General features: G+C 39.8%; 1 protein-coding gene across 5 annotated transcripts in view; it reads left to right on the forward strand.

Annotated features, from left to right (window-relative positions):
• Positions 1-22,046, forward strand: part of ptprnb (protein tyrosine phosphatase receptor type Nb) — a 41,402-nt gene that overhangs the window by 6,446 nt on the left and 12,910 nt on the right. For 2 of the 5 annotated variants that reach the window (XM_031735899.2, XM_031735891.2), the window contains exons 2-11: positions 8,044-8,094; positions 14,497-14,607; positions 15,433-15,538; positions 15,613-15,775; positions 15,993-16,398; positions 17,704-17,847; positions 18,087-18,121; positions 18,467-18,654; positions 20,121-20,207; positions 21,100-21,179. In XM_031735899.2, coding sequence (XP_031591759.1) covers positions 8,044-8,094; positions 14,497-14,607; positions 15,433-15,538; positions 15,613-15,775; positions 15,993-16,398; positions 17,704-17,847; positions 18,087-18,121; positions 18,467-18,654; positions 20,121-20,207; positions 21,100-21,179 — 1,371 coding nt within the window. The remainder of the gene's footprint in view (positions 1-8,043; positions 8,095-14,496; positions 14,608-15,432; positions 15,539-15,612; positions 15,776-15,992; positions 16,399-17,703; positions 17,848-18,086; positions 18,122-18,466; positions 18,655-20,120; positions 20,208-21,099; positions 21,180-22,046) is intronic. The other 3 variants (XM_031735907.2, XM_039606293.1, XM_031735914.2) reach the window with 3 other exon arrangements.

The following is a 22,046-nucleotide window of genomic DNA, read 5'->3' on the forward strand; positions in this document are numbered from 1 at the left end:
CATTATGAAAACGACACTGAATTCATCCAGTCTGACAGCCGGCTAATGGACGATAAAAGCAAAGTATGGACACTCTGATGATGATGATGGTGGTGGTGAGAGGCTGGAGTTCTGATGATGATGGTGATGAGAGGCTGGAGTTCAGTAGATCCACAGCCTTTCATATGATGTTTTGGCAAAGCCGCATTTTTGTGTTGATTTTTCTAATTACTGCTGCTTTGAAATTAGTATTATTACCGTGATGCATTCCACGATGAGCCATGTTCTCACCTTACACCTCCAGGGTTGGTTAAATTTATAGTATGCTCATAGTATTTATAGCATTATTTTTTTTAAGCTGAAGCTTAGATTTAAGTCCAGTTTAAGTGAGTCAAATTTTAAGATCAATTCTGAATAGATTAAAGGAGAGAAGCCCCTGGAAACTACGAAACGTACAAACCCGATTCCAAAACAGTTGGGCTGCCGTGTGAAATGTAAAAAAACAAAACAAAATGCAGTGACTGAAAATCTCACGAACCCATATTTTATTAACAAAAGAACACGGAAAACTTTTAAAATGTATAATTTTAAGAAGAAAATGAGGACTTTTATTAATTTAATGGCATCAATACATCTCATAAAGTTGGGACATGGAAACAGCTGCTGGACTTTTGGGAGAGGAATGTTGTCCCATTCTTGTCTAATAGAGGATTCTAGCTGCTCAACAGTCCTAGGTCTCATAGTTTTTTTATTTCATGATGCTCCAAACATTCTCAGTTGGTGCTGGACTGCAGGCAGGTCAATTCTACTATGAATCCATGTTGCTGTGACAGAGCTAGTATATTGCTAAGCATTTTCTTGGTGAGATATGTAAGCCCTTCTCTGAAAAAGACATTGACTGGACAGGAGCACATGTTTATAACTTTCAGCATTGATGGTGCATTTTTGGAGCAAACTGCTCCAAAATTTCCTGCTCCAAGATTTTCATTTTTGTTTTGTTTGTTTTGGGTTTTTTGCAGATTGGTGAACCTCTGCCTATCTTTACTCCTGAGAAACTCTGCCTCTCTAAGATGCTCTTTTTATACCCAATCATGTTACTGACAAGTTGCCAATTAATATCCTTGGGCAAGATACTAACCCCAAGTTGCTCTCCAATGCATCCATTGGTGTGTGAATGTTGGATAAGAAGCATTCGCAAATAGAAAAAAGTGCTTGTATGAATGGGCGAATGAGGCAAGTGAGTGCTTTGAGTGCTCAGTGGAGTAAAAAGGCAAGAAGAACCAGTTCATAGAAAATCATCTGATACAGTGAATCTTCCTCACAGGTCTACTGTTTATAATCACCTTTATAAACTTTAGGTGTAGTTCAGTGTCAGTCAGTCAGAAATGAATAGGCCTCAGAGCTCAGAGGGGTAAGTTGTTTGTGAGATGTCTTGTTCACAGGTGTGAATGCTTTGTTTTATTTTGCTTAAATCGATAAAAAGATAATTTTATGTCCAACAGAGATTGACGTCACCTTTCTAACATTTTGGACCTTTTTTCTCAAACGAAGATGAGACATTGAGAAAAAACATTCAGCCGGCAGTTAATCAGCGTTGCATGGTTTGCTGAGATGCCCATCTACAGTGCAGTTTTCTGCCATCATACTGTGACACTGTGATCCTGTTTTCCCCAACCATCATTATTTGAACTGGGTTGTTTTGATGTTGTTTTCTATGGTTGTTTGTTTTCTTGAGTTGCCTCCAGATGTGAGAGCAAATGATTTCTTGTGGAATAGATCAAAACTCGCATGAATCCATTTCATCCTCACCCACCAGGGAAACCACAGATAGCCATGTGGTTTCTAGTGTGTTCTTTGGAAATTAGCTGATCAGAAAGGGGCTTTGGTTCTGATGGCTGCGCTCCTGTACAGATGCCAAGATGGAGCCGGAGCTGTATGTGGCCTCGGAGGAGAGATACTATGTGATGTAGGGTAGAAAGCCAGACGGTGACTTTACACAGCATGTACTCTTTTTAATTAACGTGAGCTGAGGGGAGAAGTTTGCCAGAGAAACGAGGAGTTTCCCTGGAGAAGCGTGCTACTGTGAGTGTGACAGGCTTTTCTGCTGAAACTGAATCATGCAGGAGAGCGTATGGCAGAGTCTGTTTCTATGACTCCGTGGGTTAAAACGCTTTCCAGGGGCACAGCTTCTAAATCAGTTCAGCTGCAGAAAATCTCCTTAAAATCTATGAGTGCTTTCTGTCTGTAAATGAGACACGGACCTTCTTTTTCTTAAATCTGTAAAAAAGCAGCTTTTGCAGGCCTTAGCTGAGTTAGAGCTGGGGCAGGGATCAAGATTTTTAAAAATGCTTTATAACCAGCATATTTGGGTGATGTGAGAGGAAATTGGAAAGCCTCCACGTTTCCTGGGTTCTAGCTAATCCATAAAATCTCACCTGTCAGGCAGGTTTGGGTGCACCCCTTTGAACACCTCTTTGTGCGTGTTCCCACCACATTAGTCTTCTATGTGGGTCTTTTTTACTGGGCTGCTCACAGGGAAGAAAGAAATACCTCCTGTGAGGTAGATGTCACGGTCATGAGTCTTCTATTATTGTTGAGTTTTAGTTCCTTTTCTGAGGTTATTGTTCCTTCCTATGTTGTTATTCCCCCTCGGTGTTTCCCCTATCATCTGCTTGTTCCTCACATCTTGAACCATGAACATCACTAAATGCTTTGCATCCTGTCTTGAGATCCCACCTTTAGTTGTGGTTCCTTTCGTAGGTGTCTCTGCCTTCAATTCTGTCTTCAGCAACTGAAAACAATGCTTCATTGGGTTGAGATTAGGTGACTGCCTTGGTCACTGAAGAATTCTTTGCCTAAAGAAACTCTTGCAAACTCCATTTGCCATGGCCTCCTTCAGTTGCATCTCTACTCTACATCACATGCAAGCTTTGTCCTGTCTTCCTTTTTTTTCTTTTACTGTATTTACTTCCTTCACATCAGCTTTCAAGATCATTTACAGATATTTCTTATCATTGTTGTGCTGATGATATTCTGTTTTATATCACTCTTTAAACCTCAGTGTGTTAATCAAGTTTTAATTGTACTGAATTGTTTGAATTTTATAAAATCCTGGATGTCAGTTTAACGAGAATAAAATAGAGATCTTTATTGCAAGCCTGGTCCAACCCAAGTCCTTAGAAATCTGAGTTCACCCTCCTTTTATTTTAACCCATCCACTAGAGACCAGGGATAAATTTCGACATCCTATTATATCTAAATCTGAGATGGAGATTGTTTTTCATGCTCGTGCTTGACCACTGGAACTCACCAAACCTCCTTGGAGTGTCTCTAGCTTTGGTTCCTCATCAGATCAAATGTTCCCGTGTCACATCTCTGCTGATCTCACTGCACTGGCTCCCCATCAAATTTAGAATTAAACTCAAATTTCTGGTGTTATGTGCATGGCGAAATATATATTAGGAAACGTTTGCAACGATATGTCACCAGCATCTTCTGATCAGCGTTTATTTACCATTCCCAAATCTTACCTAAAAGCTGAAGAAGGTGACAGAGGCTTTGTGTTTTGTGGCCCCAACTCTCTCAAACCCTCTGCCCTCCAGTCTACGATCTGTGAGCTCTGTGAACTCATCTTTTTAAAATAGTGTTTGGGTAAAATTTCATTCCACATTTATTTCTTTTGTTGTTGTTGTTGTTAATTTTATCTTGATCTAAAACACCTTGGGATATCTTAAAGGGTGCTATTAAATAAATTTACTTACTTACTTCCTGCTTTTTGGGCATCATTTATAGAATTGGGTGGGGCTCAACTCTCACTGCTTAACCTACAAGGAGCACAAGTTTTTTAAGCCATATGAAGCAGCAGTAGTACAAATAAAAAAGGAGATGAAAAATAAAAGTCAGAATCGATCGATGAGTTGGTGCAGGCTCTTTTTTTCCCCTCTTTGGTTTATTGTGCCACTGATGAAGTCCACAGAGATGATGCGTCAGTGAAAGGGAGAGAGCGATGGCTGAGCCTCAGAGCGAGCTAGAAAGTGATCGAGATGAAACAGAGAAATAAGAAATTTCTGGTTCTAATGAAAAAGAAACAGATTGGCTGTGAGCGAGCAGAATAAAGTAGATGGAGGTGAGATATTACCTAGTCCCTATATTTCTATAAACAGAAACACAAGTAAGACATTTTTCTAAAGTCACCTGTTTAAAAACAGCCATCACTGTATCAGAAGAGTCAGTTGAATAGTATTCATTGCAGGAAAAACACAAATAGTGCTGTGGCTCTACCCGTCAGGATTTGTGCTGTCTATAGTGTTAGCTGTTTTTTGTTTATTGCCTGTTTTACTATAAATGGCTGTTTTCTTGCTTGTTTTGTATTAGGTTTACCTCTGGGGTTACCCACCATCACCTGAGAGGAATTACTTTCATTTTGTCTCATTTCCCTCCTGTTTTTCAGTCTATGCTGTGTAGACCATCCTGCCTTCCTTTTTACTCTTCTCAAGATAATTGCTGATGCTCCTCTTGTTTATTTGGATTTATCATTTTTATCTTATTTATTCCAGGATTTCTGTTTATGCTTTCCTTTTGGACTTTAATTTCAGTCCAAAAAAAGGCTTGTTTTTTGTTCAATTTTGTCTTCATTTCGGCCTTCTCCACACCTAACGTTTTAGGTACACATGACATAACCTTTGTGGATATTTTCATGGATATTTCACCTGACTTTAGTTTTATTTAAACAGTACCAGCTCACAGCAACAGTCATCTCAAAATGCTTTATACTTTGGGGTAAAGAACCTACAATAACACAGAGAAACCCCAACAATCAGACGATCCCATACGAGCAACAGTTGGCGACAGTGGGGAGGAAGAATTCGTATATACTGCATTCGCATGTATGTTTGCACATGTTTCAATAAAATGCAGTACCTATTTCCTATTTTCCTAACAAATAAATGAGGGGTGGCTCAAGACTTTTCCACAGCACAGTAAGACACAAGAAAATCTACTGTAAAAACACGTTTTAAGATTGTGTGTAGTATTGACTAAGGTAATGGTGATTATGATTTTTGCCGTAACCAAGAAGTTTTAGTGCCGTGTTTCTTCCTACCGCAGCTTTAAGTGGATGGAGGCTTTTGCAGTGTTGAGTGTCTCTAACCTTCACTGTAATTATTAACCTGTTGGCTACTTAGCATGTAGAGCATTACCAGCAATTCACCAGCAAAGTCAATCCAGACTTTGTAGTACTACAGATTTTCAGTTTGGTAGGAGTATTTTATGGTTAACTCATTGTCTGTGTATTCAGCTAATGATAATAGAGCATGTCTTTTTTTAAAGAATAGTATTACCTGTGTATTTGAAACAAAACCTCAACAAGCAAAAATAATGTTGGTAATAAGCACCAACAAATCATTTGTTAAGAAAAAAAAAAAAAAAGCATTTTCTGATGCACGAAAGCTAAAAAACATCTCCTTTTTTAAAAAGTTTGACTTACTTTGAAAGTTCATTTATTTATTATTATTTATTTACTTTTTAATACTTCCATATCAATGACGGCAATCAGCCACCCAGCCTGGATGATTAATTCATAGTTTAATTTATTCTCTCGTTCTGGTTTCTCCTCTGTGTGGATTTCTTATTCTTCTCTCATTTTAAGCTGATTTCATTTTTGGGGTTTTTTGTTGTTGTTTTTTACTAAATTTAATTCTGATCTGCTTTGAGAGCCTCACATGAAACTGAACAAACTGGTCAGGGTGGAGATTTTTCACAGTGCATCCATCACTCTGCTCATTACAGACTTAATTACACTGAAATTCCTTCTAATTAGCCAGCAACGTCACATTTCAAAGGCACTGATTGAGTGACTGAAATCTTCATGAAACAGTCGAAAGGAGGTTATGGATGGATGAATGGATGGATGGATGGGTGTGTGGGTGGAGGAGAAAGGACAAAGCAGAGATTAGTCATCAGTGTGGAGTTTGGTCAGAGGGGTGACGAACAGATGGATGGACGGATGGAGATCTCTCCGCTCTATGTTTAGCCCTGTGTCAGATTTCTGCTTTAATGTAGATTCCCTCTGTGATATCTGCAGCAGAGGCGGCTTGTTTGTGTCGTCATGTAGTCAATACTCAGGCGGACATTTTATAGATTAAAAGTGAAGCAGAAGAAAAGCCTTGGGATTTAAGAAAATAGCAAACTAACACTGATATTTACCTAAAGGGTCCTTTTGCACAGTTTCATCGTTGCAAAAACAGAAATACCACAGTGAGCAGTCGTCTTCTCTGATAGATGCAAAAACACCCCCACTAGGAAACACCAGAAGCTTCAAGCACAAAAAAAGAAAATAAGTAGTTCAACAACACCAAAAAAGATTGATGTTTTTTGATGCAGTTATCTGTAGAAATATATATGGCGGGGGCTCACAAAGTGGCATGCAGATGTGCATATGTATGTGCAGCTTTGGTTGTTTGCCATTTATTGGAACGATGCATTAAAGCAACAGTAGCCGGTGTGACTGGGCTTGCTACTGCATGCATGTCTAAGGAGGCTGAGGTCTGCACACATCATAACTCGCAAAATTTTTTATTGATTTCAAAACGTATTTGCTATTTTTTTATATTAATCACAGTTTACAATATAAACGTAGCAATGTAAAAAATTAACCTCAAAACTTGCAACTGAGACTTTAATCTCAGCAGCAAAATGTTTGATGAAGCCATAGATCAAGAGAGAAGTTTGCCCATTTTCTTACAGACTTTTTCTTTAATCACACCAGATGAGTCGCCCCCTGCTGGACATTAGGAAGAATGTAGCTTTAAGGCTGTGGCTTAAGCCAGCAGTCCCCAACCCCCAGGCCTTGGACCAGTACCGGTCCGTGAGTCGTTTGGTACCGGGCCGCGAGAGTTGAGGCTCAGGTGTGAAATGTATGGTTTTCAGGGTTTTTATCGGTTTTCAGCGTGATTTTGTTATCGTTTTTATCGTTAACTCGGTTTTCCTGGGTCTTTTCACGTGTGTTATGAATAAATCTTCTTTTTTTCGGTACCGGTACTAATTTTATTTTGTTGTATTCATCCGCGACACCTCAAAGGCCGGTCCGTGAAAATATTGTCGGGCATAAACCGGTCCGTGAGGCAAAAAAGGTTGGGGACCGCTGGCTTAAGCCATTTGTATTTACAACTCATTGCAGTTTACTGCTGCTGACAAAATATGAGTTAAAAATGAAGGTTAAATGTTTAATTTGTGAGCACTGAACAAGAAAACAAAAAGCTTATATGAAAGAAGCAATTGCAGAAGCTTTGCCGCTAATCCACCTGACCTCTAATGACGTTTAGGTCACAAACTTTTAGGGCTGATGGAAAATAACTCTGCTATTCTTATCTGAACCGACCCACGTGCCATACCCTGTTCTAAGGCTGTGGGATTTTGAATGGCGTTTCTGACACTGGAAGTTTCATTTTGTCACTCGAGAGCTGAGAAAGCTATTAAAGTCTGAATTTTTGTTTGTCCTGACAGCTCAGACGGTGGAAGCGAAGTTGGCGTGCACGCGGGCCGTACACTGCATGACAATGTGCATTTTCTCAAGTTATAAATGGGTAATATAGAGGATTATATAAATCCTTAATGAACATCCAACTCAAACAGACATAAATAAACAGAGCAGAGCGAGTGGCTTCACGTCTGCAGCTGTTTACTGCCTCGCAACAGATTAAGCCCGGGAAAAGGTCAACTGTAACGTACACACATGCACACAGATCCATCCGGACTCTTAGCAACACAATATTGATGTCCAACACAATGTAGCTCTCTGTCCCTGGGGGTTTCCCTGGCTCATTTCTGGCTCTGTTTGAGTCCTGCAATTAAAAAGAAAAGAGTTTTACAGCAACGCAAATGAGTTCATGTTTGTCTTTTTGTTTGTAGTGTGACAAACTGGAACTGATAACCCTATTTAAGGTTTCTTAAAGTCTTGAAACAGCCATCAAAAGTTAGGAAAACGTAAAGAACTGACAGAAATGGTCAGTTTTATAGGCTGGTTGTCTTTGAATTCTTATGCATCTTCTAAATTTGTGTCTGCAGGTTGCTTGTTTGAGAAGAAACTGTGTCCCAGAGATCAGCTGTGCAATGATGGTGAGTATCAGCTCTTTAATCCAAATTCATACAACACCTTAGACCCATGAGATCAGTTACTGTTCAATTCAATTCTTTTTTATTTATATAGCACCAAATCACAACAGCAGTTGCCTCAAGGTGCTTCATATTATAAGGTAAAGACCTTAAAATAAAAGAGAGGAAAAACCCAACAATCAGACGACCCCTTGTGAGAACATTAATTACCTCCATTACCAGTTTTATATTCAGTGCTCTTATTTTATGTGGATCCTGCTCACAGTGTCAGACTATAGGAGGTTTTTCTTTGAATTCATATAAATGGAGTTTCATAGGTTTTGCAGCTCTTTGGTTCAAAAGGGTTTATGACAAAAGTCTGGACGATGTAGAGCTGGTGCAAAATTTCACTGCAATATCTCGTCATCTTCAAGCTGGGCTGGAAAATGCAAAGTACCAAAAAACTGCAGGTCCTCTAACGGCCACTTGAGGCCGCCACCTAAAGTGAGTCAACCCCCATAGACCCCCATGTTAAATTTTCCAACTTTACAGAAAACAGGTTTGGACTCTATGGATACATTCTTCCTTCATAGCAATATTGCACTGGGTGATTTTTTTAAAAGATTATTTATAATTCTCCACTTTGAATTTTATTAAGGCTTAAAGTCGTGGGCTCTTTGATTAATAGGTGAGTGTTGACACAAGTGGCTGTAGCTTCTAGCTGTCTGCTTTTGGAGCACTTGCTGATACAGACGGTCCAAAAACTCTGTGCTCCAGTTTTGGTGAGTGAAATGGTAGAATTTTATTGATCTCGTATTTAGAGCAATGCTGAGGCACCGCCACTGATAGATCCAGAAGAACCCACTGGAGACATTATATATACATACTGTCTTGTGTGGAAGTGGCAAGAGTTCCTGGGGAGCGTGGAACACCTGCTCACCTTCAGAGAAGATAATGGATGAATATGTCGCACCAATTAGCTGTTATCTGTGTCCAAGCATTGTATCAATATAGTTTATGAATCCAGCTCACTAACCAAGTTAATTAGCCTTCACTGATAACTTAGCACTCCATGCTTTCTGGTGGCCAGAACACTAACTTTGAGTCTTTGATAAACCAACAGGTGATGAAATCTTTTACTTATATCAGGTCATTGTATCCACTTTATGATTTTCCAGTTGTTATCCCATAAATCGAAACTGTGCAACATTATGAAGAAGTAACAAACTCGCTCTCTTATATGTAAAAGATTGATTTCAGGTCAAAGCCGCTGTTCTGCAGTTTGAGATTCATATTTCTATTTACGGTGCTGTGTTTTCACTTTCAGCACTTTCACTTTATCTTCATGTAGAGTATTATTGTACTTCCACTTTCAACATGAATACTGTGAATACTAAACAAGTTCCTTTACTTTAAACTCAAAAACTACAAACCCAGTCTTGTTATAATTAAAAAGGAAGCTAGACCGTTTCAGCTTTTAGGTCTTAATCCTTTCATCGTTTCAAAGATTTTAAATTCTTAATACATAACTTGACCCGTAAAGGCTGCTGTTATTTTGCATTGCATTCTGGGTCGCTGATGTAAACTGGTGGCATTTGAAAGCTACAAGCACAGAGCTGCTATTTCTCAGGGACGGGAGTTTACATGCATCCATGAACATAATCCGTGATCCATGGTCTCCTACACGGTATTGAGAAGTCCAACTTTAGGTCATCAGATACAATCCTATTAAAGGAACTTTTTGGATACTATAAATACTGCTACTAATAAAAATAATAAAAAGAATACTTAGAGTATTAAATTGTTAATAAAACAAGCAGGATATTCCCTAAAGTACATCATTAATTTTTGTGATGAAACTCAGATAAAAGGCATGTTTACCAGGACAAACCATTGTGGCAGTGGCCAGTCTATATTTATTTATTTATTTATCTATTTTCATAGTTCTTTTTAATTCTTCTGCTTGGGTTACCTGACCCTTTAAACATCCTGTTTTTTCCATGAGTCAAATTAGAGCTGAAACTTCCTCCTCAGTAGGGAGCTCATATTTACGGTAACCTGAATGCAGCTTAATGGGAATAGTAAATTGCGTGAAAGTGACTGATCCCAGCAGGTTCCGGTTACCGCGGCACGCTTCAGGAAGCTCTGGCACGTCCCCTGTCCATCACACAGCCTGGAGCCCATCAGATGTCACGCCTTTGACGGCTCTGCCTATAATCGCTCGCTGGGTTTCCTGTTTCCTCCCTGCCTGTTCAAACGTGTTGGGGTTGTCATTATGAGAGCGTGCGCACGGGCGTGCACCTGAAAGGGTCGCCTGCATTATTGATGGCATGTTACCCCTTTCTCCCCGAGGATGTTTTGTTCCTTGTTTTTCCTTGAGGTGGAACATGTCGTGCCAAACTTTTGATGAATCCAAGAACGAGGCTTTGTGAGAACACGCAGCTCGTTTTCTCAGTCTGGAACATCTGAACTGAATATTCACGTGAATAGAAATAATTTCAAGACCTTTGGGGAAAAAAGAACAAATCTAATGGATTTAAACATGTTTAAAGTTATTCTAGACTGCTTAATGATTTTCATTTTTTATTTTCTTAAACATCTGCAGTTTGGAATCATGATTAACAATCAATTTACTACCAGACTTGATTCAAAATCCTCTCATTTTGTGTGTCTGACCATTTGTAATCTTACAACATTAAGATTCATCAAAAATGTAGGAGTCTTCAAAAAAAGACACCCACTTTGAAGGTCCTTTTTTGAAGATGTAATTATTTCAGCCTGTGTCATCATGTATAAGAGGAAAACACCCAGACTGCATTTTAAAAACAGCCCATTTTATTTCCTTAAGCATCTGTAATCACACATTTCCAGACTTCATGAAGATGCACAAAATTAGTTCTGAACACACCAAAAGTGACTCACCACAGTGGTTTCATTTTGGTGCTTTTTTTGAAGATGCATAAAATAGTTAACAATGAACAAAATAACCCATTTGGTGTGTCTTTATTAAACACCTACAGTTTGTGTTCACCATCTGGAGGGTTTGAATAAAACAGGTTTAGCTCCAGTCTGAGGTAAAAGGATTGCAGAAGGCATCTGTAATCTGTGCAGAAATTGCTTGAATGCCAGACTGAATTTTGCACACTGCCCATTTTGTGTGCTTTTCATCACATATCCATGCCTCAAAACGAATCTTCACCCAAACTGTGCTCAGAATATTTTGTTATGCATAAAAATTATAATTTCTGTGTCCCTAGACGTGCAGCATTTAGACTATACAAAAAAAGACATCTTTAGAAGTTTTAATCATTTCTAATCTGGGTTGAAATGCTTGAATAACACACTCACACATTCTAGATTTCACTCGTGAAAAGGTCATTTTGAGTACTTTCTTATTTCTAGTTCCTATGAGGTCAGATAAAAATATTTCACAGTAAAGTAATAAAGTGATCCAGACTGAAAGACTAAAAATAGGGTTGAATGTGATCAGTGCAATAGCATTAGCACACTCTGGTTTGTTTAATTGTCCTTAACAAAGTCCCGGTCCTGGGTTTGAATCCACTGTTGGTCTGCCTGGGTTCTTCGTGTGTACCTGAAAAGAAAAACTTGTTAGGTTAACTGGTGATTCTGAACTGGCGATGTGTCCGGAGTGGCTGCTGCCTTTCAGACACTTGTCCTGGATTGCATAAGTGAGAGTGGATGGATGGAAAAAGACACACTGTGTGCAACCTCTGCTGTGTGTAAATAAAACAAGCTGCAGTCTCACCAAAAAACAATAGAAGCTTTATTCATTTGCTGTCTGAGTTTTCACAGCAACTTCAGGCCAGTATAATCCTGACTAGTTCTGGTTAAATGGCCGCATAAATGAGGATGGCTGTTTCATGAAGGGCGACCGACATCAAATCAAAATCAAAGTCAGATCAAACATGGAGACTGAGATTTCCATACCGGGTCATCGGTTAGGACACGGGTTAATAATGACCGCTTTCAGTGCTGCGCTGGTGGAAACTGTGCTACTGTTGGCTAAGGACTAAGGAAGAGGCGAGGGGGAAGGCATGTCAGGAGGCAGCGAGAGAGAAGGAAAGGAAAGAGTGTGGACATGACAGTAGGGACTCTGAACGTAGAGACCTAGAGCAGGCCCAAGGGACAGGCACAAGAAACACTGGAGAGATTAATTTAATCCAATTCAATTTTATTTATATGGCACCAAATCACAACAACAGTCACCTCAAGTCGCTTTATATAGTGATGTAAACACCCTACAATAACCCAGACAATCAAATTTCCCCCCTTTGAGCAAGCACTTGGCGACAGTCGGAAGGAAAAACTCCCTTCTAACAGGAAGAAACCTATGGGAGAACCAGGCTCAGGGAAGGGCGGCCATCTGCTCCAACTGTACTGCAACTGGTTGGGGGTGAGGGAGGGGAGACAGGATGAAAGCCAGAGATGAATAATTGCATCTCCTGGCTGGACTGGGAAAGCCTCTGTGTTCTGATTAGGCTGCTGCCCCCACAACCTGGATAAGTGGAAGAAAAAGGATGGACGGAAAAGCTTGAATTCAGGAGAAAAATCTATTTTAATCCCAGTGACATCATTGTCTCTGCTTTTCTTTCATCTGCAGACTTGATTAAATAGTATTTTTAGAAAAACTGTTGAAATTTGTGTCCTTAAACATCTGCAATATGTTTTCAGTCTCTGTAGTGATGAAATCAAAGAAAAGTGTTTCAAGAGCCTAAAAATAGACAGACTGCTTTAAAGCTCTGATCATGTTTGTTTAAAAGCTTCAATGGGAGAGAACATTTCACTGCATTTAAAAAAAAAAATGCATTTGAAAAAATGCACTTAAACATCTGTAGTCGTGCATTTTGAGTTTATTAAATGTGATTCAGGACTGTGTAAGACAAAGACATCTTTTGTAGCTTTAAATATTTGTAACTTGTGTTACACTTCTTATCTTGTTACATCTGTAATCTTAAATAAAAACTTCACTCACGTAACTGCCTGCACCTCTGCAGACGTCACCGTTCAATTTGAGCAGCTGATGGATGTTTGTGAGTGTTGTGTAAAAATTATTTTTCTATGAGCTGCGTCAGTTCAGCAGTAAGATTTTTTTTTTTTTAATGACAGGAAGTGAGGGAAGCGACGTCAAGATGGAGAAAGAGATGAAGATAAACAGAGTAATGCAAGGGGAAAAGAGTAAACGAGGTCTCCCTCCGTCAGACGGCTCTCAGCCAATCGCAGGTCGATTGGCTGAGAGCCGTCTCTATGACAACAGTGACATCACTTGCCTGACTACCGTGTGTCTCCCTTGTGTGTGTGTGTGTGTGAGATGGAGACAGAGGTGATGACTCACCACAGCCCACGCACACACACTCACACACAAAAACACCACCACAGTGAGTGTGTGTGTGTGTGTTACATCTATGAAGCCAAGTGTGTGTTTGTGTGTACACGTGTGTGTGCATGTGCTGTGTTCGTGTTTACATGCATTACATACAGCATGTGTAGTGTACATTATTGATGAGCACTCGTACAGTACGTTCCTGCTGCTGTCCTGGTAAACACAGAGCAGTTGCTTGTTTTTGTTCTTCTCATTCTTCTTCTACAAGGAAAGAAAACAGCATTTAAACTTGCAAAGTACGGTGGCCCTGAGGGCTCAAAACAAACCCAGCTGAGAAAAACACAAGCTAAGAAATCTGAAGTGAGAAAATTGCAAAATGCTGACGCATTGAAAGAATATTTAACCCAATGTAGCTTCTGGGTGTGAAAGGACAAGCAATGCTGAAGTACCTTAAACCTACATTCTTTTTAATGGTCAGCAGGTCAGTACCAAACTGGACTATGTGACGGGAAGGTGCCCACAAAATTTCACCTTTATATTAGTCACCATTTGGGGGGTTTTAGGGCTAGAAGTGAACATATTTGGGCAAAACACCCAACACCGGCTCTCACAGTAATCCATGCTGTAAAGCTACTTTTGGCTGCTCCTTTATAAGGGAGTTTTTCCTTCCCACTGTCACCAAGTGCTTGCTCATAGGGGGCCAACTGATTGCTGGGTTTACATCTGTATTATTGTAGGGTCTTTGCCTTACAAGCTAAAGAACATTGAGGAGACTGTTGTTCTGATTTGGTGGTATATAAATAAAGCTGAATTGAATCAATTTATTGAGTCTATGGGGATTGACTGACTTTTGGAGCCATGCTGACATGGACATTACAGAACTGCTGGTTTCATTTTTCATGGGTTCTTCCATTGCCCTGCCTCTTCAGTAAGTTCAGTTTAGTAGATCTTTGCTGACAGACAAACAAACCACCTTATGTCTCCTGCTTTAAAAATGCACATAAATGTATTTATGGGGTGTTTCGATGTGTGGAGTTTTGTGGTTGCTGTCATGCTTGGCAACAGCAGAATTTCTTTCTGTGCAGATGGATTGTTTGGACAGTGCCAGGCTCCTCATCAGGAACCCGTCCAGTATCAGGTGTCTGTACCCGTCCTGCACAAACTGCAGGAAGTCCTCAAAGACCTGATGGTTCAGGGTGAGTCTCTGAATACAGCGGCACACTTTTAATTCAGCTCATGTGCACTAAAGTAAAGGGGGGAATATGGTTTCCTCTTTTATGTCTTTGTGCTCATTGCATGTGTAACAGTTTTTTTGGCTCAGTAACTACCCCATTAACATCACAGAGTCTGGCATAAATAAGTAAATAAATAACTATGTCGATATATTGGATTGTTTTTAACAATCACCAAATATCAGTATTAGCATTGGTCTAAAAAAAATCCTCTATTAATTGGGATTTATTTCTTGTATTTTGCTTTCTGTGGCCATCGGTTCTGGTTATTTTTGTCTTAAAGTCATCACTTTTTGTCATTAAGTGGTCTTTTTTTTCTTTTCGTAGTCCTTTTTTGTCCATTTCATGTAGCTTTGTCATTTTTAAAGTCATTTGGGGCTTTTTTTGGTGCTTTGTGCTAATTTTGCCCTCCCTCATCTTGTCGCTCTTTATAATCACAGATTGTTTTTCTGGTGGTTTAGTATCTTTTTGTGGTAATGTTGTAGTCATGTTTGGTCATTTTTACACATTTTTTTCTCTATCTGTATTAATTTGGCATCTGTAAGTGGTTGTTTGATCTTTTTTGTCATCATTTTTGCCTTTTGCCTTCATTTTGTATTATGCTGTGATTATCCTTTGGTTCTTTTTACTAATTCTGCATCTTCTAGTCACCTTTTGGACATTTTGTGTTATCACTTTTTGTTCTTTAATGGTTTCATTGTGTTCTTTTAGCAATTTTTGCTCCCTCATTGCAGTTAGGTTTTTTTTGTGCTGTCACTCTTGGTAATATTTCTACATGTGGCTGCACAGGTCTTAACTGGAAGGACGACATGACCCAGGCAATCATCAGCCGAGAGCTGAGCCAAGTTCCCACCATTGAAACCCACTCTAAACTTAATGAGAAGTCACCCAAACTGTAAGAAGAACGTTACTATCATTAAAATCGGGAGGGTAGCATCTTAGACAAGACTGAGCTGTTTTATTTCTTAGGTCCTCCAGGTTGCTGGGCTCCAGTCCACAAAGGGGTCAGGGTCCTGAAGATCAAGCTGACCCCAAGATGATGCAGCAGTATGTGGACTACATGGTCCTCAATCCCTCCCGGTCTTCTGTCCACATGCAGACACCCCTGCTGGACCCATACACCTACCACAAGGTGGGAGGAATGTTCAGGCAAACACTTCAAATAGTTTACTGAAACCCTCCTGCAATATTTTATTATGTAGGGGAAAATCCCTGATGTGCACAGGCCGGACAAGTTTAAACCAGAACATCTCTGAAACCAATACATTGTTATTCTACTTTTGTGTTTTTCTGCCCCCTAGTGGCCAAAGCAGCACATATCTGTTGTGTGTGTGTGTGTGTTGTTGCAGCAGCAGTACGGCTACCAGGAGGAGGAGGAGCGCTCCCTCAACACTCTGGATGATAACCCGGCCTTCCCGCTCCATCCCTCCTCCTATCGCTCCAGATCTCGAGGAAGTCCTCTGGACCGAGACCGGCAGCTCCTCCAGGATCTAGTGTCCTTTTATCTCACTTCTCCTTCCTCCTCTTCTTCTTCCTCTTCCTCACCTGTTCAGTCTCTTCCCCGCCACAGAGGAGCAGTGGCAGCAGCAGCAGCTGGCCTCCCATCCTCACTGTCCTCCTCATCTTCTTCCTCATTTTTCCCGGAGCTGGACTTCCCCCTGGACTATGGTGAGGACTACGTTTCCCAGGTTGCACAGCAGGAGCCAGCAGAGAAGAAGGCACAGGATGAGTACGATGCCCTGTCAGGACTGGATGGTGAGCGAGACGAGAAAAGAAGACAAGTCATTATTTGTTTTGTCCATCGTGTTTATTATGTTTTTTTTATTGTGTGTGTGTGTGTGTGTGTCTTTCTGCTCACTTTTTACTCTTTTTTTTCCTTTTTCAGGGAAATGTTTGTAAATTTTTACAAACATGGTTGTTTTTTGTCTCTGTCGTAAGTTTATGTCTCTTTTCAGTAACTTTTTATTGTCTGTTTAAACATGTTGTGTGTACAATCTTTTTATTGTACATTTGTTTTTGTGGTAAGTTTTCCCTCTTTGGTATTTTCCTTGACATGTTTGTGTGTGGGGTTTTTTGTTGCTGTTTTGGATTTGTGTTTATTTGGATTCTTTATTTGTAACTTGTTACTTTTCATTGGGTATCTTTTGTTTCTTTGTGGAATTTTTGTCACAATTGCTAGACATTTATAACAATTTATAACAATTTTCTATCTTTTTTTTTCACAATTTTGGGAAATTTCTGACTGATCATTTTAATTTTGCTTTTTTCTAAAGTCATTTGGGTCTTGTTGTGGTCGTGTTTTGCCTCCTCACAGTCACTCTTCTTTCTTTGTAGTAATTTTTATCACTTTTTTGTCTTTTTTGTTCAATTGGTTGTTGCATCTGTCTGTTTTCCATTATTGCTCTGTCCATACACCCATTCCATCTACCTGTCCATCCATCCAACAGTCATCATCCATCCATCCGTCCATACATCCCTTTGTCTGTACATAATCCATTCATCAATCCATCCATCTGTTGATTTATCCATACATCCATCATCATTCATTCAGCTTTCTGCCCATCCACCCCTCCATCCATCCACCCATATATCTGTCTGTATATCCATCATCCATCTATCTGTTGGTCTATCCATATTCCTCATCACTCTATCCATACGCCTGTACCATCTATCCATCTGTCCATTTACCCTCGATCTATCCAATCATCTGTCTATTCATTTATCATCCATTCATTGGGCTATCCATACTCCTGTTCCATCTGTCCATCCGTCCATCTGTTTATCCAGTTCAGAGCCTGTCTCAGTCGTTATTGGGCGAGAGGCAGGATACATCCTGCAAAGATCACGTGGCTGTCTCGGGGCTATCCATTATCTAACTAACATTTATTATAATGTAACCAAAGAAGGGCAATACTTTGCTCTTGTGAAATGTAGCAGAGGAAAAAACTGATAGTTCACCAAATTAAAAAAATCCACAGTAGTAAAGCTGTGTTGAAGGCTATTATCCATAGATGTGGCCTTGTCCTTCAGTGGTTAAAGTGCTCTGTGCTGTATTCGTAGAGCGTTCCCTGCAGAGACTGGCTCTGCTGCTCGATCACTACGGTCTCGACATGAAGGACTTGTCCCCCGAACAGAAAGAAGATCTGCCCGCCGCTCTGAAGCAGCTGCAGCTGGAGAGCTCCTACGCCCAAAAGCAATCCAAAGGTCAATCTTTTCACTTCACTAACATCACAAACTTCACTGCCTTCTTTAAAGCTGCAGACAGGCAACAACAGCAAATTTTCATTATTTGATATGCTGATCTTTGAAGGATACATTTGAAATTTGTACTTCCAATAAAGTAAAGATCCAATCAGATAAACAAACCTGTCCACCATTTGCATTTAAAGGGTTGAAAAAAAAAAAAGTCTCTTCAACATGTTTTATTTTTGTTTATTCTTCAGATAAATACGGGAACAATGCTGCTACAGGAAAGAAGGTAAACACGTTGCTTCCCACCAAAAACAATGTGATGGTTTATCTGTTTATTACAAAAAAACAACAACAAAAAAACAACATATCAGTCGTAGCTGTGCAGAATACAGCAAAAACACAGTCGTGTGCATTTTGCCTGTCAGTGCTTCAGAGTCTCTGGTGTCACATCAGAGCTAATCTCTTCTTGTTTAGGGGTTCAAAATGTTGACTGCATTTAGAGAAAAATTAATCTAAAGCAATAATTTCAAGTTAAATTAATTGGTTTATAAATCTCATAAATGAACAAGTAAAGAAGCGAAAATACTCCTTTATTTCCAATCAAATGCGTTCATTTATCTTCATCTATCAGATCACAGAGGGCTCAATGGCCTATAAAATGTCTGCCCAGGAGGCTCCACCCTCCAACGCCAAGCCTCCGACACCAGAGGGAGTCCAGAAAGAGGCAACACCCACCACAACAGTCAATCAGGACAAACTGGGGAAGAAGGATCCAGCAGGTCAGGTGGACGAATTTGGCTACATCGTCACCAATCAGAGGTATGCTTCCTGAGTGTCTGGCCAATCAGGACGCCTGAAGGTGTGAGTGGACAGACATCTTGTTATGTGTTGCTTTCATGTTTGTGGTGAAAGGAGTCCACATGCTGCTCACCAATGTCGACGCAGCAGGAAAACTAATGCTGAAGGATAAACACTGAAAAATGGAAGAAAGGATAGAGACACAGGTGTTGAAATAAAAGGAAGGAACTAAAGGAAAGAAGACTGGAAAGAAATAATGAAAGATAACTGAACAAATGAGTAAAGAAAGAAACAGTAGAACAGAAAAGAAATGAAAAGGAGAAGTGGAAAGGAATGAAAGAAGGAGAAAAATGAAGAAACTGGAGTGATGAAATTTAGAGAAGGAAGAAAAGAAACAAGAATAAAGGGAAAAAAGGAAGGAAAGGAAAATGAACAAGGAAAGCAAAGAAGGAAATGAATAAAAGATATCTGTCCATCCATCTGCCTTTCATCCATTCACCACCGGTCTTGCAATCCATCAGTCTGTCCTTACATCCATCCATCTGCTTATCCATTTCAGGCTTGCAGTGGTGCTTCAGCCAGTCCTAGTCGTTAGGGCCAGAGGCAGGATACATCCTGGACAGATAACGGGGCTGTCCATCCATTAGTCTAAAATTTCTTGTAATGTGACCAAAGAAGGTTATTACTTTGCTCCTGTGAAATGTAGCAGACAGTTCACAAAAACCATAATCTAATATAGCAAAGTTGTGTTGAAGGCTGTTATCTGTGACCTTGTTCTTAAGTGGTTAAACTGCTCTGTGCTGTGAGAAAGAAGCAAAGAAGGAACTGATGACTAAAAGAAGAAAAGGCAGGAAGGAACGGATGAAGGAAACACTCGTACAAACAAGGAGGGTAGTAAAGGAAAGGAATAAATCAAGGAAGGAAATAAATAAAGACAGAGCAGTGTGAAAATGGAAGGATGTAAAAGAACTGACAGAAAGAAAATGGAAGAAAAGAAAGAAATAGGTATTAAAAAATGGAAAAAGGAAAATGAGGAAAGAAAGAAATGTATGGCATCAGAAATTAAATCAAAAGGATTAACAGAGAAAACTATGTTGAATAAACAACACAAGGAAAAAACTATAGGAAAGAAGACTAGAAAGAAGTAAGGAAGGCTGAATAAATTAAGTAAAGAAATAAAAAGGAAGGAGGTAAGAAAATTAAAAAGAATGAAGGAAGGAAAGAAACTGAGATATTGAAATTAAAAGAAGGAAAGACACCTAAAGACAGGAAGGAAGGAGGGAGCAAACAAAGGAGTACAGGAAGAAAGTAAAAGCGCCGACCCCTGAGCTCAGATCAGGAAATCAGAAGCAGAAGCTGATAAACTGACTGTCAGACTGACTCAGATTCAGAGGTCAAAGGTCTTCTTTAAATCTTTGAACGCTGCTGTATGTATGTGTGAGAGAGTGTCTGTTCGTGTGTGTGTTTAAATGTGTGTGTTTTGTCAGCCCCCTCAGTCTGAACGACGGGGTGCGACTGCTGGAGCTGCTGTCGGAGAGGATCGGCCTCTCCACCAACTCCTTCATCAGAATCAGGTAGGAGCGAGGACGTTGCTGCTCCTCAACCGGCACAAAAAATAAGAAAGAAAAATCTGAAAGAAAAGGCGACGTGCTTTCTGGCTTCAGCCTCTGGATCCTCGCTCTTTGATTCATGAGGTCCCCCAGACCTGGTGAAGCTGGACGGCGAGCTGCACCGACTTTCTGCTCGTGGAAGTGATTCTTTGACCTGCTTCTCTTCCTCCTCCTCCTTCTTCCTGACCCTGCAGCAAGCTCCGACCTGCAGAAATCTCCTTCTTATCCAAGCGATTTTCTTTATTAAGATCCACGTAAACTCCATGTCTTCACAAGATTTAATAAAACAATAGCAGTTACAGTTTATTCAGAGCATTTCAATAAACAACAGAAAAAACCCCATACAATTAAAGAAGTAATAAATGCAATAAAAAATTAATATGCACAAAAATACACCGCTGTACCTCCCATATAGGAGAACTGTAAGTAATGTTAATGAAACTGAAAGCAAAATACTGAGTTCATCCCAAAGAAACATCTCAAAGAGTCATCATTATATTAAAATCGTTTCCATTTATCTGGATAAAGTAAATATTAGAGCAGGTTGCTACTCTAGAATGAGTAAACATTCTTTTTTACTTAAATAAATTAAACATGAAAATATTGATGACGCTGTTGCAGATTTTCACTTCTTAGAAGAAAATGAGACTTGTTTAGAGAAGAACTGACCTGAAGAGATTTCTGCAAAGTGTCTGAGATTAAAAAGTAAAAGTGCTCTTTGTTCTCCTGTTGCACAAACTATTAAAAACATGTTACTGATTCTTATTAATGGGCATTAGATTAGGTAACTTATGTTCAGCTGGTGTTTTATTTCAGTCTAAAACTCACCTGCTGGGCGTTCTCTGCCTCTCTGCAGTGTGGTCGGACCTGCGATCACCTTCAGGATCAGACCCAACGCCAAGAACCTGACAGCCGCAGACGTGGCCGACAAAGCTGGTACGCCACCTGTTCACTTTTTAGAGCGCCGCCCGCTGTGGGTTCAATCAAAGCACTCACAGAGGAGACCACAGAATTAAACTAAGTAGTGAAGGATGAAAAAGAAGGGAAGAGGATGAAAAAGGAAAGGAAGGGGGGGGGGTTGAGGGCAAAGAAGAAACAAAGAAGGAAGGAAAGGAAGAAAAGAAAAGAGAGAAGAAATGTTGGAAGGAAGGGAAAAGAACAAAGGGAACAAGAAAATGGAAGGACAGAAAGAATAAGGGATGAAATTGAGGAACTAAGTAAGGTAGGATGAAAGGAAGAAAGAAAGAAAGAAACTGAGGAAGGAAGGGAGGTAGGAAAGATGGATGGCAGGAAGGAAGAAGGAAGGACAGTAAAGGTGAAGGAACAAAACAACAAAGTGAATAAGGAAAGACAAATGAAGGAAAAAATGAAAGCAGAAATGAAAGAAAATGGAGAACTGAAGGAAGGAAGCGATGAGGAATATAAAAAGGAAGGATGAAGGAATGAAGAAAGGATGAATTGAGGAACTAAGTAATGATGGATGAAAAGGAAGGGAGCTGAGGAAGAAAAGGGGGAGAAGAATGGAAGTGAGGAAGGAAGGAGGAAGGAAGAAATAAAGGAAGAAAATTTGAGAATGAAGGACAAAAGAAAGGAAGGAAGAAAAGAAAAAAGAAGAAAGGTAAAAGAAAAGAAGATCAGACAGGAGAGGGAACAAAAGAACAAAGGAAGAAATCAAAAGCAAAGGAAAGAATTAAGACAGGCTTGAAGAAAAATAAAGAATTGAAGGAAGGAATGGAGGAAGAAAGAAAAAAGGTTAAAAGAGAAAGGAAGGATGGTAGGGAAGAATAAACCAATTGAAAAAGA

Source organism: Oreochromis aureus, linkage group 23, assembly GCF_013358895.1.
Source record: "Oreochromis aureus strain Israel breed Guangdong linkage group 23, ZZ_aureus, whole genome shotgun sequence".
NCBI lineage: Eukaryota > Metazoa > Chordata > Actinopteri > Cichliformes > Cichlidae > Oreochromis > Oreochromis aureus.